This window comes from Ptiloglossa arizonensis, chromosome 4 (genome assembly GCF_051014685.1).
Source record: "Ptiloglossa arizonensis isolate GNS036 chromosome 4, iyPtiAriz1_principal, whole genome shotgun sequence".
Lineage (NCBI taxonomy): Eukaryota > Metazoa > Arthropoda > Insecta > Hymenoptera > Colletidae > Ptiloglossa > Ptiloglossa arizonensis.
In genome coordinates, this window is record NC_135051.1 from 2,547,645 (window position 1) to 2,575,566 (window position 27,922).

Here is a 27,922-nt window from a genome sequence, read left to right on the forward strand (position 1 = left end):
AGAGGGAACAAAATACCACAATTCTAGCGCGGCTGTTTACAATTTGAATGTCATTTTCAGTACAACGCCCCGGATCCACGAGTTGCCGTCTCAAAAGCTTCGAATGACAAGCTAAATGAATCGTTCAATTGACGTTCAGTTCCAAGCAGTTAACGGGGCGGTGCGCACAAACCTGTCGTGTGTTTCGTTGTTACGGCCTCCCACTACATTGCTTCTCGTACGACAGCAACGTGACATCACGAAAGTAACCAACTCGAACGTATCTAGGGAATTTTCGAAAGCCGTAACTTTTACCTAGCGAGACGATTCAAAAATGTGGATTCCCGCTCAAAATACAACCCCTTGAATCTCGTTTTGGCGACTTTCAACAATTTCTATCGAATCCACTGTTCGAAATTGTCAAATTGAATTTCAAGTTCTCGCGAACGAAAACATCAAAAAAATACACGTGGCATGCTTTATTCTACAGTAAATTTGTTTCGTTTGTTTTCGTCATTGCGATACATGCTTCGATAACATGAGTAACTTACTCGATCAATTTTGTTGTTTCTTATACGGATTATCAGATTATATATCATAGGAGGTATCAAACATTATCCCAGTACAATCAACGTATAGAAACAAATTATCTGCTCAAATAAATACAGATTTAATATCGAGTATGGTCTTATCGAGAAAGATCAAATATGTTGTACATCTCTCATCACGGTGCACGTAATTTTCTTGCAATTGTTGAGTAATTGGTTTAAAGTTCACGTACACACAAGTTCACTTCGCGAATTAAATATATAACATGACGATATACACCATAAACATCAAATGAGATACTATACATGTATGTATTAACAGTAAATAAGAACGTGCGTGCAACAGCCTGATACGCAACTACTTGAAGATGTCGAAGGCTGAAAACCCGATTTAGAAGTGTTTACTTATTTAATGTTATCCTTATCAATTATTGAACGTTTAGATAAATATGAGCGGATAAGTTACAAGTTCACTGATTCATGTTCACGTAATTCATGCATGGATTGTGTATAAATGATGAAGTGATTGCTTAATTTTGATTTTGAAAATACATAGAAGATCAACATTCTGATAAAAAGCTTAAGTAAAATGTAATCACTGATACTTTTGGAGTTCTTTTCTATTTTTTATAATAATAGAGCGAAAATTAATAATTTTTTTCATTTTTTGACGAGCCAAATTTACAGGTCGCGATTAATATTAATCTATAAACGCGCGCGCGCGCGCGCGTGTGTGTGTGTGCGCGCGCGCGCGCGTACGTGCACATATGTGTACTGAAAAAAGCGTTGATTTGGAAATTAAATATGCAAAATTTAATGGGAATTGAGGAAAATAGAACATCAAGATGTGAAATCATTGAATGACGTAAAGGCCATTTATCATTTTTTGAATGGCTCTTGGCAAGTAGTATTGTTAAGTAGTATTTACCCTAAATTTTAGTTAAATTTGTTTTATTTGACAAATAGACATGACTCTAAGTTGACCTTAATTAACCAATCTTTTTCCTTGATGTTTTCCTGTTTTCCTTGACTTTCTTTAACATCTACATATATTAATTACATATATAAAAATACGAGTGACCTTGAGACAATTTTGTCTTACTAAACTTTATTCTAAATAAACAAAAATGATTATGAGATGTTCTTGATGTTTACATCTACCAAATTCAACATAATTTGTGAAGTATATTTGTTACTTTACGTAGATATTATGTAGAGAACATATCATAATATTCTTTGTTTGCTTTATTGAAGCGATTTTATCTCGAAAGTCCCTAGCTTTTTAAAAATATTAGGAAACGTATTTACAAGTACGATGCATACATCATTGCTCAGTTTTTAATTTCGCATTTTGGAAACTGTCTTATAAAAAAACTTATGCATAACGAATACAGATATAAAACAATAAATCATATGTTGATATGTGTATAGAGTGACTACTATTTAGACAAAGCAAATGACATTTATCATTAAACGTTTTTAAGATTCGAACGTTTAGATACAACATTGATAAAAATACAATTCGTAAAATTCTGTATTCAAAATATACAAGTTCAATTCATTTGAACTATAATTAGAGATCCATTTTGTTTCTTTTTGACACACTAAACACTTTAGTTATGCGCGTTATAATGTACGTATATAAATGCATCTGAACATTGTAAAAATATATAAGAAGTTAACATTTTAACATCAGATAACGTAGTACCGTTTTTTTTACGTACTTGTAGCACTCTCTACCTTGAATAAAAAAACAGTTGAAATCGATTCTTTATTCTGATAACTACGAGGCTTTATTCTGAAGCCAATTATTCAGCTTTTATCTTTTTTTTACTAACAATATTTTGCGTTTCTCAAAATTAACCATTGGTTAGAATGAATATATGTTAAAATGTTAACTTTCTGTCCTTGCACGGTGTTTGAACTTCTTGCACATAGAAAAGGCACTTCTCAAATAAATATATGCGCATCAAGCTCTAATCTCTTTCAGAATTCTTGGACAGGTAGCATTTGTTGCATTGCACAAATGAGTTTAAGTATTACAGTGCGTTTCTTTGAGTTAAGAAAAACGCTTTTGTTCCTTGTTTGCGTAAGGCCTCCGAAATATTTACTTGGATGGCGTGTCAGTCAATTTCGTGCTTCCCATTTGTACACCACTACTGTGAGTGAGTACTAGTTCTTCTCTCGTGTAAAACATCACGATTTCTTCCACACTCGAGAACGACTGCTCGTTTGTCTTCGCAGAGCCCAGTGCGTATCTATCAACAAGACAAACGTTTCTCAATTATGTTCAAATCCTTTCCAAATATACATAACACCTTTCTATTAATTTTATTTTATCATAAAAATTTTCACAGCTTTGTGTTAGACAATTTTTCTTATACTTTGTAGTGATTTTCTGCTCTGGTTTTTTCTCTAAATAACTCAAGGACTCATACTGCTTAGGATAATGAATAAAATTGTATTACCAAAACGTTAAATAAAGCTTCTCGTTTAGTACAGAGAAAATTCTAGGCTCAACGCTAATACGTGTGCATAGAGAATATTAATTTGCGAGCCTGATAAGTATGAACCCTGTTACCTATTATCGGGCCTCTTTCTGACTGGAACATTGTAAACTCTGTCGTTGTACCAGAGTACCAGTGCGAGCGGATTGTTCACGTTTGTTGTGGACGGTCTTAGAAGAAAGTATCCATCTTGCGGGTTGCCGTAAGTACTTTCTACATAAAAAAAGAAATCGTATGAGAAATTGGATTAGACTTTAAGACAGTGGTCTTTGAGAAAGTTAATCATAGCTAATAAAAAGGGATCAGTGAACACCCAGCTACAAATTTTCTTTGAGATCTCTGAACCTTTCCATAGCTTGGTTTCTTGCAGTAACTCTTCAATTGAGACAGTGAAACCTTTTATCATAATTGATAGTGATCCTGATCAAAGGAGCAGGTAGAATATACATACAGTTTACTTAACTAATTTGTTTCTGCAAGACCAATATTTCACTTTTCTTGCATCCTATTTAGATCCAACAGTATTCAATTATTTATGGTAGATAATTATTATGACCTAGACATTTTTTGAAGTTGAAGTGTTAGCTTCATTAAAAAACTAAAAACAAACCGATTTCATTAGCATATCCTCAGTTCCTGTTATAGTTTGGAAAATTTGAGATACTTCTTCCAAAAGAGCAAAGTCTGTATTTGGAAACCTTCAGCAACATCGATTACAAGCCTTCTTTTCCTCGGAAGGTGCAAACGATTGAACACTTACGTTCTTTGATAAGAGATGTTGCCTGTTCCCTCGTGATATTGTGGAACCAAGGTTTGTCGACGTAAGAATGTCTCTCAGGCGGCGGTGGAAGTGGTCGCGAGGCTCTTTCCGACGACAGCGAGGTATTACTATTAGAATGAGGCAGTGTTGCTGATTTCTTCTCGGGAGATCGTTCTGCAAATAACATAGTACGCGTTAAATATGCTTGGAAGGCACGAGAATGTAAAGAACGTTCAAAAATTAGTGTCCAGGATTCTTTCATCCAATTTTTCTAGATAAAAGCTCTAACGGATTATTCGTGGCATTCGAATACTTAAGTATTCAAAGTTTATTCATAGCATTCGAATACTTAAGTATTCAAAGTTTATTCACAGCATTCGAATACTTAAGTATTCAAAGTTTATTCATAGCATTCGAATACTTAAGTATTCAAAGTTTATTCACAGCATTCGAATACTTAAGTATTCAAAGTTTATTTGTGACATTCGAATACTTAAGCATTCAGAGTTTAATCGCAACATTCGAATACTCGAATACTCGAATACTCGAATACTCGAATACTCGAATACTCGAATACTCGAATACTCGAATACTCGAAATTTATTCATAGTATTCAAATACTTAAGTATTCAAAGTTTAATCGTAACATTCGAATACTCGAATACTCGAAGTTTATTCGTAGCATTCGAATACATAAGTATTCAAAGTTTAATCGCAACATTCGAATACTCGAATACTCGAAGTTTATTCGTAGCATTATTGGAATGCCCACAAATATGAAAGTATTCGAATAGTTTCGATCCAACTGCTGATCGCGCTACTATAAATTAGAAAACCTGGTACCGCTCTGTACAGGCTACTCAAACAAATCGTTCAAGGACACGAAACGTGTTTAATCACTCGTTCGAATCCGAGTTGCTCGATCTACATCGATCGAACTCTCATTCGGTTCGAATGAGCGCGTGTGCCCAAAGGTCTTGAATCCTCGTTCTCAACGACCTGTATCAACAATTACGGTAGTCCGTGCAGTCGCAATTTCATTTCCAACTTACTCAAGAGTGTTTTGTAACACAACGACGAGCAATGTTTCTACTAACTTGCTAGATTGAGACGAGCCTGAGTGAGGGTTGCTTGGGTCAGACACTCCGAGAGGCTCGCTTGTCGGCGAATCGCGGTGTTCAAGGACACGTTTCTTTTCGGATCACCGATTATGGTCGCCATTTTCGGCGACCGTGTTTCGCGTCGTCAACGTTCTGCGACACTCGTGGCGACAACGACTACAGGCGTGTTCACGCGTTCAACATCAGCACGTGTACCAGCATCTCGTCCTCCGATCCTCTTCCACTGTCCATAACGTTTCAACAGCGGGACGAGATAAAAGAAAAACGCTGTTCGAACGTGGGAACAAGAGCTCTGAAACACCCACGCGACAAATTGCGACAAATTGCGATCAATCTATTCGTCGAGCCAACGAAAATAGCACCCGATCGATCCAATAAGCGGCCACCTTTGTTTCTTGTTTACTCTACGTAAATAAGATTACGCGAGATACGACGTCAGAAGGGAAACAAATTGAAACGATGCAGGGAAAAAAAAGAAAAATGAAACGAGACCAACGATATCGTTAGGTAACAGTACAGCGACCATAGAAGGCGATGACCACCTGAGACGAAGATTATTCAACGAATGTTGCCTGTGCACCGCGCGATACAATTGCAAAGTTTCACCGAGTATTCGTTTCTATTTCACGGTACGAATTCTTATAGAACTGGTTCGTAATCGATCCGATCGCGTCGAAATCACTGCACCTACTGGCCATTTAACCAGCGAACGACGCGAACGAACTATAAAGATCGACCATCCGTTGGTCCCTCAGCATGAGGTACGGGGTCCTTTCGAAGTGTAAAAATATACCTCGTCGGATAGCGTGTGTTTCAGGGGGTTACCAGCCATTATTTCGGGTGAATTTTAATCGACCGTGTATTTTTCACGATTCTTTCTTTTTTCCACCGATTAGTGTACAACTCGAGGACACGTGTGAATATTTGTGCCTCACAGCGTGGGTCTTCTCCGAATGTACAAATACGATGAGAGAGCGTGTATTTCTGGCCAAATTTTAATCGATCTACACTTTGTACCGTTTGTTTCCAGTCGTAGTTAATATCGAACTGGCGCGTGTAGGTCTTCGTTGAAAACGAGAACACGTTGCGGAATAATTTATAGCGCTCGATCGAAACGTGGACAGAAGGAACGCGGGTCGTGTAAGAATTTTTGAAAACGAATTAAAAATATTTTTCGTGCAATGTTCAGTGATATCGCGAGTTGTTTAACCATTTGCGATCGTTCTTGCGTGGCAGATTCCAAACGAATTGGAACGTCGTTCTTTTTTCTTTTCAATTACACGAAACTTTGGATCTCTTTTCCATATCGATCTCTAAATTTGAAGGTTTCTCGCGCGGCAACAATTCAAATACCAATCAAATATTATTCGATGTTTCTTGTCAATTTTTTGCGAAACGATTCGTTTCTTTTTTAATTAACTGTTTAGAAACTCGCTTCGAGGGATTGTACCTAGTGGCTCGGGCGGTTGTGAGTAACAACACCTAGAGAGTCCTCTCTTGATTCTCACTATCATATCGGACACCTCGTCGGCCAAACGGGCACCCAGACCACCTAAGAGCTGTTTGCTCAGTCTCAGATAAAAACAGGAACACATTCCATCACACTGTTTCCGCTTCAGTTTCCCGACGACGAAATAACGGCTTTCCTCACCGCGCGTTCGATCGGCTTTTGGACCGAGAGTATGATTTCTCGATGCTCTTCGAACCGTTTATGCTTGCCGTTGCTCATGGTAAACAACTCGGCCTTGCGCAACGTTGTTTATGTTAATTTTTTCGTTCTATTTTCGTGCAACCGGTCCGACTAATTGCATGGAAATTGGCTACGATAAACAATGTCACACGGCCCGTACAAGCATACCCGCGAAATCACTCGAAATAAAGGGGACGATAGTTCGTTCATGACTGGCTTACAATTGCATCGCGCAGCAGGTTGCACGAAAGGCCAAAACATTTGCCAGACAGATGTTTATGAGAAGTTGGACCACCGAAGTTTTTTATTGCGTTGATTTTCATGCAGTCTATGCTTTTTTACCGGCAACCCGTGACACGTCTCCCATAGTATGTTCTCCGCTCGATTTTCTCCTTCTTTTTTCTTTTTTTTTTCTACAACTTTTCTCCCATCGACACAACAGTTCTATCGCATCATGGGAACTGCTTTGTCGAGCGTTCGTTGCTTTCTTTCGGGCAGGACAATTCGAAAGCCGTGTCGCAATTACAAGTGCAGCGAACGTGAATCCACCAACTCTTTGTTTCTGAGGTACAAAAGTCACTTGAGTATTTCGCTTGGATTCGAGGACCGAAGAGGAAAGTGTGGAATGCCGTGGAAGTGTGTAATCACTTGAACCCAGTACCGGATCTGCGGGTAGATGAACCTGGATGTTTGAATTTCATTGATCGTTAAACATTATTTTTCTCACTATTAACAATTTTAATATTTCATTTTTTTTTTTTTTTGGTTCGTTAAAGACAGTTATTTAAACTTTAGTTATGTTTGAATGAAATTTAATGATACTGTACCCTAGGAACTCAGATTTATGGGATTTTAAGGTTCTTTCTCTTCTTAACATCGGTTTTACCTTTTCACCATGCTTTCTGAATCATCCTGCGCAACGTTCAACTTGGTAAAACGCATAAGAGTGATATAAATAAATGCACCAACCCTTCGACTTGTCCAAACTAGTCTGACTCAAAGTTGGTGAGGGACTTGCCGATGATTGAGCAGGTTTTGCTGGTAGTAATGGCGGTGCTACAGTATTCGACGGTCTTTGAATGGGACTCAGGTAGTAGTCGTTGTCGTATGACTGGAAGAATTGCAACGGTCGGTTAGCTATTTGTGTTTCTTTTATCAAAATCAACATCGTGGAAATATTTGCGAACTCACTGTCTCTGTAATCGACTCGTAAATCTCGTACTGTAGCTCTTCCTCCTCGAAACTTGTGACACTCGGTGGCTGATAAACGCTCTCCGCAGAACTCTGATGACCACTGACCAGAGATTGCTTGCTAACCGCTCTCAGCATACTCATCTTCTGATTCTGCTCGACGATTTGTTCGTCGAACACTTCGTATTCGTCCTCGCTCTCCTCCGTCTGTGCAGGTAAATTAGCAACAAGGTCCAGATTCCTCAAGGTAGCCGGAGGTTTCGCTTGATCCTTGTTGGATCTCTCAATAATGACGGTCTTATCTCTGGTTTTCTTTGGCTCGGGTGGTGGTGGTACTGCCATTCTCTCTGAAACCAGAAATTCAATCATTAGTCGTTGCTAATTTGTCTGTAGTTGGAACCAAAGTGAACAAACCATTCAAGGCTACCTGCCGTTTTATTTTTTCATTTTAAAACACCCTAACTCAGCCATAACACCGATACTGATTAATATAAGGAATCCAACAGTATACTGACTCATGATATCAATGGTTTAACAAAATCTTGATACTGATACCGAACAGTGCCCATTTTACTATCATGAAAAGTACAGATACCGTCTCAAAGAGGCTACCATATGCCAGAAAATTAAGAGTAACTTTTAATGTGATCTCAAGAATCACAGTAGTGATCAATGTATTTATCTATCGTGGAGATTACGGACACTGTCTCAAACAGAGAGGCTATCATAAAACTGAGAGTAACGTCTGATGCGATTTAATGCGACTAAGCAACCTCGAACAGTGAATTGACTTCGATCTTCCTATTACAGTATTCTCACTGACTTTGTATTTGACTAGGAACATTCGGTTTCGCCTTTGAAGCATGATGCAGAAACGATTTCTGAGGTTGGTAGCGCTCTGTGGACGGAACTTCGATCCTCCTCGACTGGAGGGTCGGGGGTTTTGGGCCAACCATAGATATCTCGGTATTCCTCAGTTGTAGTTGCTCTTTCAGCTGCTCGACTAACGACTTCTCGACTTGACCGTGCAACCTGGACGAGTTCTTCGAGGCCACGGTCATCGACTCTTGGAAATTCGCGTAGGTGCTCTCGTTGTCCTGCGCGGAGCAACAATTGGCATACGTTCCCTCCTCCTCTTGCATGGGGCTCGCTCCTCCTCGTGCATTCTTATGCTTGGACTCTGAACAGTCTCGCGACGCCCTCGGGCTGCTTCTGAACCCTGGACTCGATTGCTTATTTTGGACCACCGGCACGACGGTGTCATCGTTGGTTTCGTCTTCAAAGTCGGTACCCCAGGAACCGGTGTCGCTGAAGTGGTCCTCGTGGGCGTTTGGTTTGGGGATTTTCTCCTCGACGAATTTCTCTGGAGTTTTCTTCATTTCTTCTATGAACGTCCACAGACTCCTGGACAGAAAAGGTTGTTGTTAGTCGAAAGTAGACAGTACAATGGTGTTGTTAAAATAGGTATCTTTGCAAGTAGTTGGACGGTGCAACAGTGTTCATTAAAATAGGATTCTCGAGTCACAGGTTTAGAATGTTGAAGCTAAGAGAAGCTAGGAAATTTTTTAATTATATACTAGTGATCAACAGATCATTTCCATCGACTTGGAAATATTTGTAATTTGAGCTTAAAATGTTATTCTGGAAATTTGTCAAACGTTGGCCTCGTTAAAAAATTGCAAAATATTCTAAAGCTTCAAGGTTTTGCGTATTCCTACCGTGCAACGTGCATGGTAAATTTGACACTCGGTAAAGATGTTTGTGGTCACCTTTTCGCTTCTGAAATTTATGTTACTTCGAATTGCAAACGTAATCCTGCGAACGTTTCAAGTTGCATGCAAACGTCGTCGTTAAGAGTCGCTTTATTGTCAAGTGGAATTTCCTTAATAAACGAAGAAGATAAATCCCTAAGCGTCAGCGCAGTATTGAATGATCGAGCGCGTCCCACGCGATAGAATTACGTGTGTGTGGCATAACGAGCAGTCATCGAACAACCCAACTCGGTGTGGCCTTCGGAATCGCTACCTACGGCATATTTCGATTTTGCGCGTGCCGTTGAACCGACTTTTTTGTATGCATGCTGCGTCCCGTGGTGCTTTCTACAAGCGTCACCGACTCGCGACAATTTTTAACAGCTATGAGCTACAACAACGCTGGAACCTAGAGTACCCTAAACGTCGCCTCAATTGGTAGACGATTGGGTCGATTTGTCGAATAAAAAAAATTAATTTACGCAACCGTGGAGTATATTTTCTTGTTATCCGGATCGTTAACATTTGTCTCTGAAACTCGTGACTCTTGTGTCAATATTTCTGGACTCAAACTGCAACAGCAAACTGAAGTTGAAGTGTATGTACACGCTTTCAATCAAACAATTGCTACAATTCAGTCCAGAGATACTCAAACTTGTGTCAATATTTGTGAACCTGAATTTCAACAGTGAAGTTAAGTTCGAGCAGGGTTACGAACGAGCAACTGTTACGATTCGATCAAGAAAATTTAACAGAACTGTCCAACGAGGGATTTGAGCATTGATTGTTCTGAAAGAGCAATCTCATCCTCGCTCAATGCCCTAATTTAACCCTGCTGCGTTCTCAAGAGCGTTTCAGAGATCCTGGAAAATTCAGGTGAATGAACTAATCGCGAGAGGCGTGATACTTAAGAACTTAAGACGCTTTTGTTACGAGCGAGTTGTCTAATTTACCGAACCACGCGGTCACTGATTGGTTCAGATGGTCCACCGATTATCCCGTGCTGGGTGAAAACGCCCAGCGTTTCGATGCATGCGAGTAATTGCTAGAATTGAGGTGACCACGCAATCTGAAGGCGTGTCTCGTAGAGATTCTTCACGGGCGTAGAGAGGAACCGTTAGACCGTGAAACGGACTTCGTAATCCTATTTTCTCGGAGAACAGGCTCGTGCTATTCCGCCACGTCCCGATGAAATGTATCATGCTTCACGTGTACTTTCGTTTCTCTTACCATATCAACGGACGCGTGAGGTCACTCTTCCATAGTGCCAGCTGCCCTTCCGTCAATTGCTGGAATAATTACAATCAATTAAGAAGAGCATAATAGAGCACGCGCTGGTTGGCCCGAAATACGAGCCCATGAGATATGAATGAAACTCGCTAAGTTATTTTGCAGGCGTCCACCTCGACGGATATAAATATCTCTTTGGTATCCTTTTCTCGCTTAATATCGGTAAAATTCGTTGTACGCTAAGCGTGGAATAAATTTCTTTAATTTCCATCGAAGAATACCATTTTGATCATTTACAAAACGACTTAATGTTCCTTTTTCTTCAATTGTTCGTCAAGGCATATTGAACATCAACGAATCAAGGATGGTATTTTTAAGATTTACAAAACTGAATGTAGCGATTTAATAAATTATCAGTCCTTATTATCTCGCATAACAGAAACAAATTAACCTTTAATTATCGAAAATTACTTTGGACTTTGGAAAAAATTCATATTCCTACTAGAAAATTTGTGTAAATTATTAAAAGAATTTCTAAATTAAAAAGTAAATAAAAATGTGGAATAACGTTTTTTCGAACGAGGCTTCGTTATCAAGGAAAACAATTTTCAAAATTGTCAGAGTGCTCCCTCTAGCGAGTCAGTTATCGCGCGCGCCTTCAGCGTCTTCAAAGACGGTTTTTTCGGTATCGAAACGCCATATGAAACACTATAGCCTCATATTTTCGACACAAGTTTTAACGAAGAATCGTCCTCTGTTCTTGCTCACCCTGTCGACATCCTTTTGAGGTCTTGTTACCACTTGTGAAAACGTAATGTCAACAGGCCCGTGGATAATGCAAATGTTATACATTGTAACCCGAAGAAAAAGAATCACCGAAGTGACTAAATTCTAAGCGATGTACTTACCAACAACTCGTTGCCGTCAATTTGCCGCTTTGCGATAACGTTACAACATTCCTCCAAACCGTTCTGTAAAACGAAGATACTCATGTAATCAAACAGGATGCGCTGCCTGTTTTGTGAATATATCCCGAACAGATATTGACGCTATCTATAATCGTAAACCAGAGCGGATTCATTACCGAGTCAAAAACATCGAAACTTACTTTTTTGCGTGTTTAACAAATTTAACTATTTTAGTATATATTCCTGAAAATTAATTCCGAAAATTGAAAAAATGATCAAGTTTGCAGAATATATTCAAGTGCATATCGGACAACTCGAACGCACTATCCAGCGGTATTGGGCACAATTCCAAAACTCTAGTACGTAACATATATATATCTAGTTGTAATATACGCCGAGTGCTCTGTTTTCTTTTAACTAACTTCCAATTCCACGAACTTTAAGTAAATAGGAAGTTATCTGTTGAGACATTACAATCCCTTTATCTAATCATTGAATTTTATCAGTTCTATTACAAAGTCGAGCGCAAGCCATTGCAAACTTTTGTTTTCGATGCTATGTCAAATTTGAAGACTATGTTCAAAATTTTCCTTAAAGTGAGAGAAGAAGAAAGCACCGCATGGTACGAGATCCTCGTACATTTCGTTCCATAGTTCAACGCTAAAAATATACAAGTGAACCACTATTTGTACACATACACCGCGTACGGTGCTTGGCATTCCAGATTTGTCATTGTTTGACAACCAGTCCGCGAAGTGTACTAACCGATTAAGTGATCTCACGTAGCGAAACTAACACGTGTAATGCGTTCATCGATCGTTTCCTTACTGATCGGTCGTGACCACTTGTCGTTTAGTTTTACCATTAACCATACTTCACCATTCCTGAGCCCTGACTCTAATCAAATGCGTGACAAATTGATGAAAAATTCAATAGCAATACAGTCATTAAAAACATAATTTGCTCCCTCTTAAGATGTTCGTAGGAACAATTTCAATCGAGTAACAGCACCCCCTACATTCATTGCAATCTAATGACAAGACGTCTCCATCTATCTTAGATTTACTACTTCTAGATGGAGCCTAAATAGAAATCTAAGATCCTGGAGGATGTCGAAATATTTTACTAATTTCGTCCAGAATCTCGATGCAGATTCTGAATCTCTCTATACAAGAAGTTCATCCGATGATGTCAAGGATCGTCAGAGTTTACTCACCTTTCGTAGCAGACACACCACATCACCGGTAGTCCAATTGGATATGTCCTCGAGGGCGTTGATCTGCGACAACTTTTTAAACATTGCACCCGCGTGTTCGCGCGCTCGATACAAAAAAATCGTCGCACGTGTTCACCGTCCGGTCGCATCTGCATCTGGTTTTTGTCGAGCGAGGTGTCTTGACAACCCTCGCCGCTTCGTATTTTTCTCTTTTCCCCCCATCCGATGACGTATATGCAATGACGACCGTTCTGCACGATACACGACCAACTGTCCATCATGATTGCGATTGGTCACTTTCTTATAGTGCACCTGTTTTACCACACACGATCTACATCAGCGACACTCAGTTCACGGCTTCTTTTTTTCTCGATCTTTCATCAGTTTTCTGAACGACTACTTCGTCAGTTTGTAGTTTTATTTAATTCCTTGGATTAAAATCCTGGCATACTTATAAACGCTCAGTAGGTACACCCGATCGATAACCGTCTATAAAAGATCAACAAGTATAATTAACAAATATATTTATCGTTTTTTTCATATGTTGTATTCTAAGCATTCAAATATTAGTTTCTCTTTCATTGCGTGAACTCTGTATTGAGCACCGTTGTCTAAAAGTCGGGTTCCCACTGCACTGCAAACTATCCAACTTTCAGGTTTTAGTTTATATCGAAGTATTTGAATCAAATCGTTTAAACAATCAATATTTTCTGAATAAACTAAAGGAGATGAACAATGTTGTGAGTAATCGGATTTTGCAAATGAATTTCAATATATTTAACATAATATTTATTTTTTAATTTGTTCTTTTGTCTCATAATAAATAATCTGATACCGATAATTGGAGCATAAATGAACGTTGTTTCTAATTATTCTAACGTTTAATGGAGTTTATCATTCACAGTATGAGAACATTCTACTGTAGCTTAGAAAAGATTGGCGAATGCTGCGCTGAAGCAGGATCTTAGTATTACGCATAAACCTCCATGAAGGCAATGGTAAAAGTCGCGTAGCGCGTATATGCCGCTGTGACGAGTGAATAAGTAACAAGTTTTTTTCATTAGTAACGTGTGTCTAAAGAATATCAGAAAAGAAAACAGTTCTATGACAGAATGACTGTCACTAATCTCAATTCTCAACTAGAATACGAGAATTATATTAAGTGAGTAATTGTAAACTTTAAAAATACGATTTATAGAAAAAAACAATAATAACCTCATCTTTTTTTACTCGACGTATTGCTATATGTATGTTGTTATAATTACCTCAAATTGAAGTTTTTCATTTTTACGATGTTCAAACAGTTCTGTAATTCTTTGTAATTAATAATGATCAACATTTTACATTTTCTTATTATTTGGGATGGAAATATCTCTCGGATCACAAGTCACGAGTTTTTATCAATATAGTTTTGTGATAACATAGTAAAACTTCGATACCACACTTGTATATATAACATGCGGAAACTTCGAGATTTTCAAGGACACTGTTTATCAACATTTTTTTTTATCACATTAGATCGCAGGATCTTTCCGTTATTCATTTTTATGCACCATGGGCCGATCAATGTTCTCAAATAAATGATGTGATCGATGAAATGAGTAAACTAGCTGAATACAAAGGAATTAAATTTGCCAAAATTGAGGCTGAAAAAGTACCTGATGTGTCTTTGAAAGCTGGTATTACTGCAGTACCAACAGTTATTCTGACAAGAAATGATACTATAGTTGACAGAGTTGATGGAGCTAATCCTTCTGCCATAGCAGAGAAAGTTAAGAGACACTCTGCTAGCAAAAACTCAATTCCAATTGAAGCTTGTAAACCCAAAGGAAATCTTGATGATAGGCTAAGAAAGTTAATAAATCAAGCACCCTGTATGCTATTTATGAAAGGAAATCCTACCAACCCACGCTGTGGATTTTCTAGAACAATAGTCTCAATATTAGATTCTTACGAAGCAGATTATCAATCGTTCGATATTTTGCAAGATAATGATGTTAGAGAAGGACTTAAAAAGTTCAGTAATTGGCCGACATATCCACAACTTTATGTGGATGGAGAATTGATTGGAGGATTGGATATTGTAAGAGAAATGAGCGAAACTGGAGAATTACAAATGATATTGCCGAAGAGAAGGGTTAATTTATAAGGGAAGTAAGTTTGGTAACGTTATTAGCCACTGTTTATATTATAGCAAATATTATTTAATTGTGGGATACATAATGTTAGTTACTGAACATGAGATAATTATTTTTCTTTCAAACAGTAAGGGAGGCTGATCACTATTTTAATATCATTATTAAATTATTTTGTATCGGTTGTAAAAATTCTGATCACTTGATCGACTAAAATATATAATAAATTAAATTGCCTGTATATAAGTGTTTCTCTATGAACCCTGCATTTCAATAAGATAACATACTGTCAATTGAAGTAGTTAAAGCACAGATATTTTTACTATGAAATCATTTTATTTCAGAAAACTATTCTACTTGCTCAAACATATATTTGTCAACAATTTAACATACTAATATACATTAAGTATAGTTAATTAAAAACAAGTTCGTATTCAATTGTGTGTAATTGTATAATTTCTTAGATTATAAACTTTTATATATTTGTACACATTTATCTTTATAAAAAAAAAAGAAAGAAATTGCAACAAGTGCTAATAAACCTGATAGGAGCATAATTGTTTCAATTTTCGATTCATTACATTCCAATGATATCGCCTTAATGAATAATTTCTAATTTTTTTTTTCTATTTTTCATCATCATTTGCGCAGTTTTCAATGCACCTTTCTTTGCACCTTTCTGTGCACCTTTCTGTGCACCTTTAATAATACCTTGAAACTTGCTCGCATTCTTCTTTTTTTTCCTGAAAATTATATTAATGAATCAGTGTAGTGAATACAATTAACTTAACATAAAGTTTAAAATAGAATTATTTACCTCCTGTTTAACGCTGCTCTTGACAGAGGTACGTACACGTATGGATCCGGTTTGCCTTTCTTCTTAATGTCTCCTCCAGCTTTCTGTGCCTTGTATTCCGCTCCAGGTGCTTGATCTATCTTTGCTTTCTTTAATGGTCGATGAATTCCCGATCCTCCAGCTGTGAATAATAAATTTTTGTTACTCGAATATTGATCAAAATACAGAATGTAATAAAAATCTTTTATAAATAGTTTACCTTGATACTTTGATGTGGCTTCACTTCTTACAGTAATGTTATCAAAATGATCGTTTGGTTTACGTTTCCTATTTATTTCATGTGTGACCATTGACTGAGTATCATCAATGTCCTCTGAAAACAAATTCATTAGCTATATTGTTTCTATTTAGTTGCATTGATGCTTTTATATAACTATACATTATTTTCTTACCGTAATCCTCTTCGGAATCACTATGCAAAAATGGAACCTTTTTATTCTTCTTTACTTCTCTTTCATCATCCCTTTCATTTCCTTCTGTGATAATAAGACGACCATCTGCCGCAGTCTTAAATCCACGATCCTTCAATTTCAAAGCTGCTATTTTTTGATTTAAAACTCTAGGTTGTGTGGCTAAAGAGCAAAAAATTAATTTCATAATTGTCATACCAAAGTACAGTTAAAAATTGAACAAATTCTATAAAACAGACTAACTCACTTGATATGTTGCGAGCAGCCGCAGGATCAATAAGATCAATAATCTCCTTGCTCTCTGCAATCCAAGCTTCTTTTCGTGACGTCCGTTTTTTGGTCTTCCTCAACGTTTCATTTTCTGTACCCTCGAATTCTTCTTCACTGTCTGCCAATATTTCCTCGATACTATATTTTAATAAAAGATAATGAATTGAAGATTGAATAAAAATTTTACTTATGATCAAATCGGAAATTACCTCTTGGGTCTTCTCTTTGCATTAAACTCATCTTCTTCATTGTCCTGTTGCTTTAACTTCTTCAGTTCTCTATTCTTTTTCTGTGCCTCCTCCCTTTTATTTATACCTTTAAGTCTATGGTGTAGCATTATATTGGAAGAAGGTATCATGCCTGAAATAGTTTCTAAACCATATTTCCTTAATAATTTTACTAAAATATCTCGTATTTTTTGTCTGAAATGTCTATGACAATCGTCATTCATTCCACATAAAGCTTCCATCTACAATTTGATCAATTCACTTTAGTACGTTAATATTATGGTTTTTGAACGCTTTCTCTAACTTACTAATTTAGATAAAGTTGAAGCAACAATAGGAGATGGCATCACGCTAATGTATACTTTGATGTAAGATAGTGCAGATTCCGTGATTTCTCTTGTAGAACTCGAAGCAAGTCTGCACGCATGCTCTAGTATTTCTTTAACTGTTTCTACACCTAAAGACCCTGTTTCAAAATTTATTAACATTTATAATTTCATTGTTAATCTTGTACAGTTTGTTTATTTTTACTTTTAAATTAATTCTTACCATTGTAATGATAAGTAATAGACGCAAGTCCCAAAAGAGACGCAGTACAGTACTTTGATGTTCCGCCCAATCCAACCAATAACATATTAATATAATCTTTAAGATGTTCAGAATTTCCTAAAAATTTCTCTGCTATAGAGTTCAAAAGTTGATAAGCACATGTGCGACACTTTGTATTTAAATCTTTTAAATATATCACTGCTTCAGGGATAATAGCTTCCAAAAATTTCGTTTTTTCAAGTTGTGGATGAGCTTTGACTAGGTGAATTAAGCACCTTAATCGAGCCTAATCAAAAATAAATTTCATGATGATATTGAATCATTAAATTATTGAATCGTTAATGAGATTTAACACTTACTCCCCTACTTGGTTTTAAAACCTCTTTTGCTGAGGATGTTAACAATTTTTGTATTTCACGTCTATGCTGTTGAACAAAAGTTTTACATGTGTTCTTTTCACTGCCGCATATTTCTTCCAAAAATCTGAAAATATATGTAAGAAACGATTCAATTCTAAACAAATTTGTTTGGAAAAAAGATAAGAAATTGGATAAAACTTTACCTATACGCTTTCTTCTGTTCCTTAATTTTGGAACTCGTTTTAATGGATGGTACACAAATATCATAAAAAGTCTTTAATCTATCTACATCAGTGTATTCAACTAGTAGTCTTATTATATCATGAACACTTTCTTTGAAAAAATCGTCAGTATTAGGTTCATTTAACCTACTTAATGCACAATCGAATAATTCGTGTACTAACTCGTTCTGTGTAATTGCAAGGTATGCCTGCAAAAAAAATAATTTAAAATTAATCATAATTTCTTTATACTTGATCTTAAAGATGGTTATTTACAAGTAACCTTAATCGTCTCAAACACAGCCAGTCTCTGTCCTTCTTCGTCGGTTCCATTTGGTTTAGTTGTATACAAATTTAAAAATATCGGTAAATAATTTTTTGCGAATTTAGCAATTTCCGCTATATCTTCTTTCTTATCGTCTTCAACCGCTTTTGTGATTAATTTTCGTAAGGCTGACATTATCGATAATCTCAAATCTTTTTTGTTGAAAAATGTTTCTCCCAACAATCTAGCAATATTCTAAAAAATATTCATATTACAAACAGTAATATAGGTATATCATGCAATCTGTAATATATACCTTGAAATTATCTTTTACGTCAGTAGCATTGTAACATATAGATGGCAGAACAGCCCATATCTGGGAAAGCATAAGTTCATAAGTCTTTCCTCCTACTGGTTCAGATGCTTTTTTCCTAAAATTAACAATAAAAAAGATATAGCTTTTTTCTTCAATTGAAATATTTTAAAATACTCACTCGCACAACATAGCTAATGGTAGTAACGCATCTGTAAAGAAAGTAAGTGTTCCGCTAGTAATACAATCCTTCAATAATGACAACAACCATCTTCTTTTTAAGTTAATTACATTATCTGACACCTATAGAATGAAAGTTTTTATTATACATATAAAATACAGATATAACTAGGAATGACATACAATGACATACTTTCAATGGAATTAAATTTAATACTATTTCTGGACCCATAGTTATTATTGCAGCTCCAATAGCATATTCAGCTTCACTTCTAGATACAAAATTGTAAGAATCGCGTAAATCTGCTAGTGTTTTTAATATGTCTACCAACTTTGGGCTTCCTGTTTTTCCAGTTATCTATTATAAAAGAAAACTATAACGTAATTAAACAAAGTTAGTGAAAATTAAAAAATAGAAATGAAATATTACCTGAAAAAGTAAAGCTATTAGATAAAGAATGTGGTACCATGCTTCCAAGTATTGATAACTCAATGCTTTGTGCATCATAACAATTATTTGATCAATTGTAGTCCTATATCTAAAATAGAGTGCATAAAATAAATAATAGTATACCTACATATATCTATCAAATACAATGTTAATCTATTCTTACTTTTTTATTTGTTCTGCATTTTCACACATTTTACCAACACAATCTTGCAATAATATTTTGATTGTGTGCGATGTACTAGATATAACATTCGATTTGTCAGAAAGCCACAACTCTATGCATTTTTCTAACATTCTTGGTAAAATAGCTGCGCATAAATTGAATGCATTCCTATAAGTTAAAAAAGTATCAGTAGACTGTATTTTAATAACAATATGAAAATATAGGATTGGAATCTAAAATTTATACCCACTGAGCTAAACTTAAATGAGCTTCCTGCATGACTGTTAACCATGCAAGTGTTGGTTGTGTATCAGATGCAGGAGACTGATAATCATAAAGAGCATTGATGATTTGCGCATTTCTTTGCGCTGGTAAAATTGTTGTCGAGGGACGAGAGACAAACAAACCATGGAAGGTTTGCAAACAACATGATGTTAGCAAACAATTTTTTAATGTCATGATTTTCAACAAAGCTTCACAAATCATCTACAAGTATAGAATAATACTTTATTTAAGTAGTGTGCACAAATGATGCAAACCTTTTTTTATAAATACCTTCACGTGCGCTTTCGGTAAATGATGAGTAATATCCTTCAATAGTGTAAGTACATGAAGAATGCTAGTAACACCACCAGGCTCAGAACTAATTTGCAATTGATTGATACAATGTTTTGCAATTTGCGGTGAAGCTGGATGATACTGTGGTGGATTATCACCCTTCATTATCTCACTTCCTACAATTCATTAAAGACATGCCATGAAATAGTTAAGCTTAATGTTTCTTTATGTTTCTTCCAACTTTATGGTATATTTTCATTTTATTTCTTTCAGAATGTACCTTTCAATATGGCACATATTCCATGTTGTGCTGCTTTTCGTACTTTTGGTTTACTATGTGTTATAAATGATAAAATGGCATCTAATACTTTCATAGTAGATGAATCTGACCATAAAGCTGTCTCCAATGCTCGAAGAAGTAAAGACAAACAATGAATACACTAAAATAGATTTAAAATTGTCAATAATGAATAGCCCATTTTTCAATGATTAAAAAGTAAACAGTTAGAAGCTTACATGGCGTAATATTAGGAAGTCTTCTGATGATACAGTCTTTGAAAGTATATCAAGGAAAATTTGACTTGCAGGTCCAAATTGTAAATTCAAAACATTCTGGGGTACAGTTTTTAAACCCATACCCAACAGCGAAAGTGTAGCTGCAATTGAGGTATCAGTTTCAATTACTTCCAGGGTGCTCATCTATACACAATAAATACATATTAATATTTATAATTTTCAAGTATATCTCTGTTAGAAATATAATTTTATAATGTTCTATGTATTACCAATGCAGCAAAATATTCTGTGGATGTTTCATTTCCTTTATTCTGCTTTATAACTTCTGTAACTGCTGATAAAACAGCTAACATTTCTTTATGCAATACTGAGTTTGACTGGAAGTGATTTAAGAACCTACAAATTCACTTAATCTTTTAAATTTTTATCAAATTTTAAATAAAACTATATTTACTTTCAGTACAACCAGTTACTTGCCTATTAAATGATTCATTTGAACAATTACTATAATTGGTAGCAAATGTATAGAATGTATTGCTTGTACTTTCTGTACAAGTCTCGGAACGATCTTCATCAAGATCAAGCTTTTCAAATTGAGGACCGATACCCTGAATGGCATCATGTTTCTGTAAATCTGCCTGTGTCAGACCTGGCTTTCCTGTAGTAGCAAAGACATACGGTTGAAAAGTTGAATACAATATTGAAAAATAGATCACGTAAAGGTATTATGTATAACTAAATAGATTAATCGCAAAAACCAACCTAAACTATCTTTAAAAAACATCCATGTTGCCTTTTGACGATGTTTCATTGTCTCTGGATTAGAACTAGCGCTTTGACCATTCGGCCAACGTTTCGCTTTTTTCCTACTGTTCAGTCGTGGCCCTAATTTACCCATTTTCGACTACGCTATTTAAGTTGACGTTATTCTAGTTTCCTATTTTACTTCGATCAACGATTTAATGATATATTGATTATAATTTTTTAACGTCAACGATACAGTGAGGTTAGGTTTACATTGCACGTGCACGTACCAAAGATTATCGATGTCCAGCTGGTGAAGTCAGTACAATACTTCAATAATATTCAGAAGATGGCAGCAAAGAGCTAATGCAATCGGTAACATAGAACTCTTTCAATGTTGATATTGACTCGGTACCGATTTCATCGCGAAAGTGTATGTACATTTTTGAATTGACTCAACACCATCGATTTTGATTAACATTTTCCAATTTGAATATCAATTCGATTTATATTTAATTTATATTTCAGTTGATTGCGAGAGTTAAATCAAAACACATTTGATACACTCGGTGTTTGTTCGCTCGATTAAACATGCGCCAAATGTTCTTTTACGTTCGCGCGGTCGTTTGAAATAGACGACGTTGTGAAACTCACGCTGCTTCCGGCAAAGGTGCCACAAATTATTTATTGTTATTGGGCACCGTCTGTCGCGTTATGATATTTCCACCGCGCTTTTCGTAAATCGAACGTTCAATAAATAATACAAGCCAAGTGATAATGAAAGCAAAGAGTAAAAACAGTAGCAGCGGCATCGCATCCTCCAATTCGACTGATGTCCAGCCAGATTTCAGCTAAAACAAAAGAAAAAATCATGCTCTCAAAATTTGATACAGCCTCAAGAGTTTGTCGTGTATCGAAGTTCTCCGAGATGGAGAACCAATAGATTACCCGGTTTGAGACAGTGGCCCATTCCGTCTCGAGCAACCTCTGAAGAATTCCACTATCACGTAATAATAAGAGACTGAAAACGAAAAAAGAAGACAGTAACGCGTAGATGATTGATTCAACGGTGAAATCATCGTACCGATTCGACTCACTTGGTGTCGATAATACCACGGTAAGGACTGTTTGCTGGCACTGCCATGGCTATGGTGGTCTGCGCTATTGTGTCTAAAGGTTCCAAAATACAGTTGACTCTTTCTTGGAGTACGGCCGCCATATTGTCTAGTGTCATGAACGCATATTTGTTCTCCCAACAAACGCGTCCCAAACCGTCGAGATAATTAGACGGAAGATCTTTTTCGCCGGTTAACAGCTCATCAAACATGTAGGTTAGCACGCGATCACTGGTATTCTAACACGTGCGAGAAGCGAGTGAAAAGGAATTGACACGTTTATAGTTGCATTACACGGTGACTGATACTCGACTTTATCATGCTATTTGTATTTTTGACTTTATCATGAATTTGTGAATAATATTAATATTATTGAAAATATTCTGAAATGATAACTACACCATTCAAGTATTGAATAGTTTTTGGTTCCATTAACCTTTTAGTTGCCTTGATCTTTCAAGTGTTGAGCGTTTCACGTTCTAATAGAATAATATAGACGTGGAATTACTATTGATTTATTAATCAACAATTAAGATAGTAAGTTTCTTTTACATATAATAATACTTGTTTTCTACAATTTTGTTATTTTCCTACATTTATATTTCTAGTTAATGTGTATTTTAAAGTTACAATGCAGAGAGCCATACGTTTGAAAAAATTATACTAATACTGTGGTGCAAATAGAGTCAATACTTATGAATAAAATGAATATAATACTTAGTCCTAATACAAAAATTAAAATCAAAATAATTACAGTAGCTATCTATAGGGAAATCTGTAATGCCAATTGTTAATCATAATCTCCCTGATTTCATTTGTACTACAAATTTTGGTCCATAGTATATGTTTCTGGGTGTCTCATTCCTTCAGAATATCAACAAGGAAAAAATTGTTATCTATCCCTATAATTGGAATATTGAATATTTCTATTTTTTGTAGTATAATTTGATCAAACATTAAGAGTGAGACATCAAAGACATATGAAAAGCTACTTTTGCAATAAACAAAGATTCAACCGTTCAAAGCATTACCTGAAAGAAACTGTAATCTGCTGAATTGGCCACCACGGCAAAGCGGTAGCTACCATCCTCCAGCATGCCTTCCATCGTGGTGAACGGCATCACAAATGTCTTAATCGCAAGGTAGCTAATCAACGCGGCTGAATAAGCTGCCAGTACCACGACTGCTGTCGAATGAATGCTCAGGTGCACTAGTCTTATCGGATCGAGGGATGATAATTCCATGCCTGCCAAATTCAACGAATCTTATCGTGCAGACAAATGTTAATGAATTGGTGTGACAATCTACATGTTGAACAATATTAGATGACACTTGTTGGCGACACAACTCTATGTTTAATCCCTCAACCTCATCTCATTGTTCTCTGACCACTCTTTCAGAGAACTTTTCTAACTCGTTAAGTTATACCAGGAAATCTTTTGATATTACAAGCCACATATCATGCTTCAGATTCCCCATGAAGCTCTACACTTCGTTTACAGCAATTTTGCCAAAATTATAAGGAAGTACCTATCTAAATATGAATTAATGTCTTTTTAGGAATCCATAAACAAACAAAGGAATTGTCAAGTCATTTGAGAACGTATGATTTATAAATAATAAAGATGTATAATTAACAAATGTGATAACTTTGAAAGTCAGGTTCTTTGAGCTATACGCACCCTGACCACAAAATGCGCCGAAAACAAAAAACAGGATCTCGAAGAACGTGGACAAGGACGATCGGTATGCAGTCAAGCGTGAGTTGATTTCCTTTGAGAATACGGCGTCGATCGTGGCAATCGTTAGACTCGTGATGATGATCGTCAGTGCAATTGCGTTCCAAACGCTGAAGGTGAATGGAGCCAAATACGCGTCCCACTTGATTGCCATTGTGTCTGGCCTTTTGATGTATACACGACATCTAAACACAGAAAGAAGTTATTCTATCTTCCTGGCTATGGATGGATTTCATCACGAATCGTCGAATCTTATGTACTTGGTTGAATAAACGGGCGTGGTAAATTCTACCACGTCCAGTCTATCCAACGTCATCATCAGTTCAGTGGCTGCTAGGTCTGCCTTGTCATCCATCAACATTCCTATCGAACCTGACCATGTGCCATTGGGTAATCGAATGCCCCATGAATTAATCTCTTGGTAGCTGAATCTGAAATAATAATAATTACAATTTAGTCTTAATTACAATAATAATAATTACAATTAATAATTACATAGGAATTACAATTTGGTCAAGCTCTTTATTGTAGCATTTTGATTCTTTAAAAAATAATAGCAACCTAAGAACAATGGCACGTACTGAGTTTTAAATTTTAACACCAACAGACTTAGTAGTGGTTAGCAATATGAATGCGATTGCTGCGGTCTTTTTGAAGTGGAAGGTTTGGAAAGAAAGAATCGCAAGAGGCAGTGAGTTATAGTAACAGTAAAATGGTTTCATTCTCTCCATCGATTTTTTGGCCGCTCGAGCGCGAAATTGTCTGTGGTCCAATCGATTCTCTCGATCGATCGTCCGTTTTCTTAACGCGGATGGACGCGCGGAAATCCGCGTTCGGTTAACCGGCTACTGTCATCAAAAGAACCAAGAAACAAGTAATGTTACGCGGGTTTTCATCGCGATGTTTGGAACCGGTTAGCCCAAGAGGAGAACGTTTGATACGGAGACGCGACATCGCGATGAAATGGTTCTTTAGCGCAAGAAGCCGTAGGAGCGGCGATGGCCGGAAGAGAACCATATTCGAGGAGAGGGGAGCCGCCAACGAGGATGAATATTTTCGCAGGGAAACGAGGAGACAGCTGGAGGAACTCCGCAAGCGGAGTGTTAAGAGAAAAGTTGAGAGCGACACGGAAGACCCAACAGCGGAGAAAAATAGGAAGATATAAGGGTTGTTTTTGAGTTATCTTTAATTCTCAAATATATGTAAAATGTAGTTGACAACAGAACCGATGCAAAACGCTCTTTAGAAGCCCCTAGTTTTTATTAAACTGCAACAAAAAAATTGAACTGAATAGTAAGTTCTCTAATGAACTTATAAAAGGTTTCGATAGTCAGGCTCTTAAAAATTTTAGGAATAGGACTTACTATTCGATTTAATTTGTTTATTGTAGTTTGATAAGAAATGGAAACTTCTGAAGTAGGTGTAAGTTCTGAACTAAGTCACGTCGTTAACTAAGTTTTACATATATTACAAAAGTATTTAGAAGGTGACGTCGACTAACGTGCAATTCATTCCCTGTTGCAGTAACAGGATCACTTCACCGAAGAAACCTCTCATTCCAATAGTTCGATTGACCTCGTTCTTGACAAACAGCGACACAGGAGGATCCTGTGAACATAAGCGTTTGTTGGAGGAAGGATAATAGTAATTTCCCGTCAAATTCTATAGGGTGAACTAGGAAGGATAATAGTAATTTCCCGTCAAATTCTATAGGGTGAACTACGTAACTTATCCAATCTTATTATTTTTCTTGTTACCGGTCCCGTACAAATTTTGTTACCATGGATAAGATGAGTAACGAGTCAATCTTCAAACGACCTTGAATGTGAAAATTTATATTAAACAAACAATTTTCTGGAAAGGATATCAATCGTCTAGAATGTTAAGTTCCGTTAAGATAAATTCCCGTACGAAGTCGTTTGAAGTTTACAAAAATTGTAGAATTATGCCTAAAAGAAAAAGTAATCTTTAAAATTTATCAATGGAAAAATGATCAATCACTTCCTTGTCGAGTTTTATTTTTTTAGTAATCGATTTAACACATTTCCTAGCACAGTTCACTTGATTAACTATCTGTCATAGACTGCGTAACGTTCGAGGCATGTAATTTTATTTAATATAAGATATACTTTTAACTTTGAGGCCAACTGAATATTTATAATAAGTAGTCACCCATGTGACACGTGATAGCGAACATGTTAAAAAACGCAACATTCCTTTCAATATTTAAAAACAAATTATGAAAATATTTTTAATACTTTCTGTTCCAGAAATTATATTTTTCCTTTTTCTCACTAATTCTTCTACTTGGACTGGAGAGAGTTTGCTTAAAGTCATCTCGAACATAGTCGTTAAGTAGTCAAAGACGATTTTGATCGGAGTACTAACAGTAGAAATAACAGGAGTGGATAAGTCTCGTGGATTAACTTGTATCATCTGACTATCTTCAGTAAGATCCTAGAGTGTGCTAAAAGATGGTCCTTGTCATTCTTTCGTAGTTTTTCCTCTTTTAACACATCAACTGTGAGGGAATAGAGTAACCGATTGTGGGAGTGTGTAACTCAAAACGGAGAAATTAACCACTTTTTTTTATAGAGTCGCGTACAGGCAGGAATGGGAGAATGCCAAAGGTTTCACATCTTAGCTTCAGCTCCTCGCTTGGACCACACCCCCAGGGGTCTTACCGAAGTTGTCAGGATAATACATCTCGATCATTTCTCTTACATGAATGGAAATGACTCTTAAGTTGAGTCCATGCAGGTCGTGTCTGCGTTGGTAGAGTCCTTTCCGAGGTCCTCGAAAGCCTTGTTCAGGGTCCCAGACCCCGAACTCCATCCATTTTAAGTCATCCTCTCTGCTGATACGGTAGACATCTTTAACGATTTCTCCATGTCCCTCGGTGTCTGTTCGAGTGACCATCAGCACGCAATTGAAAGGCACGTAAACTTCTTCCAGGAAGTCCTCGAAGCTGGTGTCGTTCCTTAGGAAGATCAGCCACGTGGGATAAGCCATCGCGATCCACTTGGAAACCTGTTTAAGATTCCACAAGCACGTCATCAATGTATGTAATTATTAACTTGTTTCACATGGAACGGTCGATTTAATAAACGAACGTAGCTTATCAAATTTTTCACTCATTCTTCAATCAGAAGCATAAGTGCACTCGCTTACTACTACAAATTGTTCCTTGATTTCATCCAGGTCGTTCAGCAGAACAAACAACGGCCGCTTGATGTTATAGTAAGTGTTCCCCACCTGGAACAAAAATTCCAAGTAATCCCAATTAATCTGGACCGACTCCTCCTTGGACGTACTCGGTCCTTGAACATATGAAAATCCATGATGGCGGTGCGTATGCTCAGAGATCCACTGAAATACTTTTGCAGAGTCAGAAGTCCATCGATGTCCTCCAACCCTGAAAACACTCATCCTGGCACACCTGATTCAATCCCATTGCAATTGTTCTTACCCTCTGTCTCAATCACATTGGGAGAACCATGGAAGAGTATGATGCAGGTGTTGTTGAAGTAATCGTGAACTCCTTGGATCAAGTTTTCGTAAACGTGCAGAGGTCTGGTCAAAAGGGATTTCTGGGTGCTCGCGAGGGCGAGTAACAACCATAACGTGAAGAAATTCAATCGCCACATCGCTCTCGGTTCGTTTATCGTTCGCGATGGCTCGACTACTGGTTCACGTTGGCGAGTTAATAATCTCTAACGATCTGGTTTATCGTTAAAATTCATCAATCGTCGCCTCGTGATTTGTAAAATCAAACACAACGCGATGGGGATGTGATGTGGGTTTAGATTAAATCGTTGTTCCTCCGCCACGATAGTTGCCTAGTCGGATTCGAAACGACGAAAGCACAACAAACGCCGCGATGGAATCGATAGCGATGCATTGGATAGTTACCCGCGTTAACGTAATGATTATTATGTTGCTCAATTTCT

General features: G+C 36.7%; 4 protein-coding genes across 9 annotated transcripts; 1 reads left to right on the top strand and 3 right to left on the bottom strand.

Annotated features, from left to right (window-relative positions):
* Positions 1-29: 29 nt before the first annotated feature.
* LOC143146050 (uncharacterized) lies at positions 30-13,120 on the bottom strand. 3 transcript variants are annotated; one of them, XM_076310034.1, is made up of 9 exons: positions 12,902-13,120; positions 11,686-11,748; positions 10,778-10,836; positions 8,620-9,200; positions 7,797-8,143; positions 7,575-7,716; positions 3,795-3,968; positions 3,109-3,247; positions 30-2,785 (listed from the first exon to the last, which is right to left on the bottom strand). In XM_076310034.1, exons 1-9 carry the CDS (start codon positions 12,983-12,985, stop codon positions 2,635-2,637), a joined length of 1,740 nt encoding a protein of 579 aa, XP_076166149.1. In that variant the 5' UTR covers positions 12,986-13,120; the 3' UTR covers positions 30-2,634. The 3 variants fall into 3 exon arrangements, with proteins under 3 accessions (XP_076166149.1, XP_076166150.1, XP_076166151.1); XM_076310035.1 differs by lacking the exon at positions 12,902-13,120 and adding an exon at positions 12,451-12,599; XM_076310036.1 differs by lacking the exons at positions 10,778-10,836; positions 11,686-11,748; positions 12,902-13,120 and adding an exon at positions 10,501-10,740.
* Positions 13,121-13,541: 421 nt separating this feature from the next.
* Positions 13,542-15,282, top strand: Grx3 (Glutaredoxin 3). The gene is made up of 3 exons (XM_076310040.1): positions 13,542-13,641; positions 13,806-14,063; positions 14,420-15,282. Exons 2-3 carry the CDS (start codon positions 14,014-14,016, stop codon positions 15,048-15,050), a joined length of 681 nt encoding a protein of 226 aa, XP_076166155.1. The 5' UTR covers positions 13,542-13,641; positions 13,806-14,013; the 3' UTR covers positions 15,051-15,282.
* A 94-nt stretch (positions 15,283-15,376) lies between these two features.
* On the bottom strand, positions 15,377-21,279 carry LOC143145317 (RRP12-like protein). The gene is made up of 23 exons (XM_076308583.1): positions 21,137-21,279; positions 20,852-21,032; positions 20,644-20,770; positions 20,375-20,557; positions 20,139-20,298; positions 19,856-20,034; positions 19,551-19,786; positions 19,301-19,468; positions 19,117-19,225; positions 18,880-19,044; positions 18,688-18,809; positions 18,510-18,624; positions 18,212-18,448; positions 17,911-18,137; positions 17,708-17,831; positions 17,349-17,634; positions 17,108-17,265; positions 16,782-17,041; positions 16,550-16,710; positions 16,285-16,464; positions 16,092-16,205; positions 15,854-16,013; positions 15,377-15,779 (listed from the first exon to the last, which is right to left on the bottom strand). The coding sequence occupies exons 1-23, from the start codon at positions 21,270-21,272 to the stop codon at positions 15,635-15,637; spliced, it is 3,933 nt and encodes a 1,310-aa protein (XP_076164698.1). The 5' UTR covers positions 21,273-21,279; the 3' UTR covers positions 15,377-15,634.
* A 519-nt stretch (positions 21,280-21,798) lies between these two features.
* LOC143145322 (glutamate receptor ionotropic, delta-1) lies at positions 21,799-27,922 on the bottom strand. Of its 4 annotated transcripts, XM_076308597.1 has the most exons (11): positions 27,442-27,649; positions 27,287-27,387; positions 27,144-27,227; positions 26,697-27,002; positions 25,474-25,580; positions 24,233-24,403; positions 23,916-24,157; positions 23,265-23,479; positions 22,216-22,472; positions 22,067-22,139; positions 21,799-21,969 (listed from the first exon to the last, which is right to left on the bottom strand). In XM_076308597.1, the coding sequence occupies exons 1-11, from the start codon at positions 27,617-27,619 to the stop codon at positions 21,799-21,801; spliced, it is 1,905 nt and encodes a 634-aa protein (XP_076164712.1). In that variant the 5' UTR covers positions 27,620-27,649. The 4 variants fall into 4 exon arrangements, with proteins under 4 accessions (XP_076164712.1, XP_076164714.1, XP_076164711.1 ...); XM_076308596.1 differs by having other exon boundaries at positions 21,802-22,139; XM_076308599.1 differs by lacking the exons at positions 22,067-22,139; positions 22,216-22,472.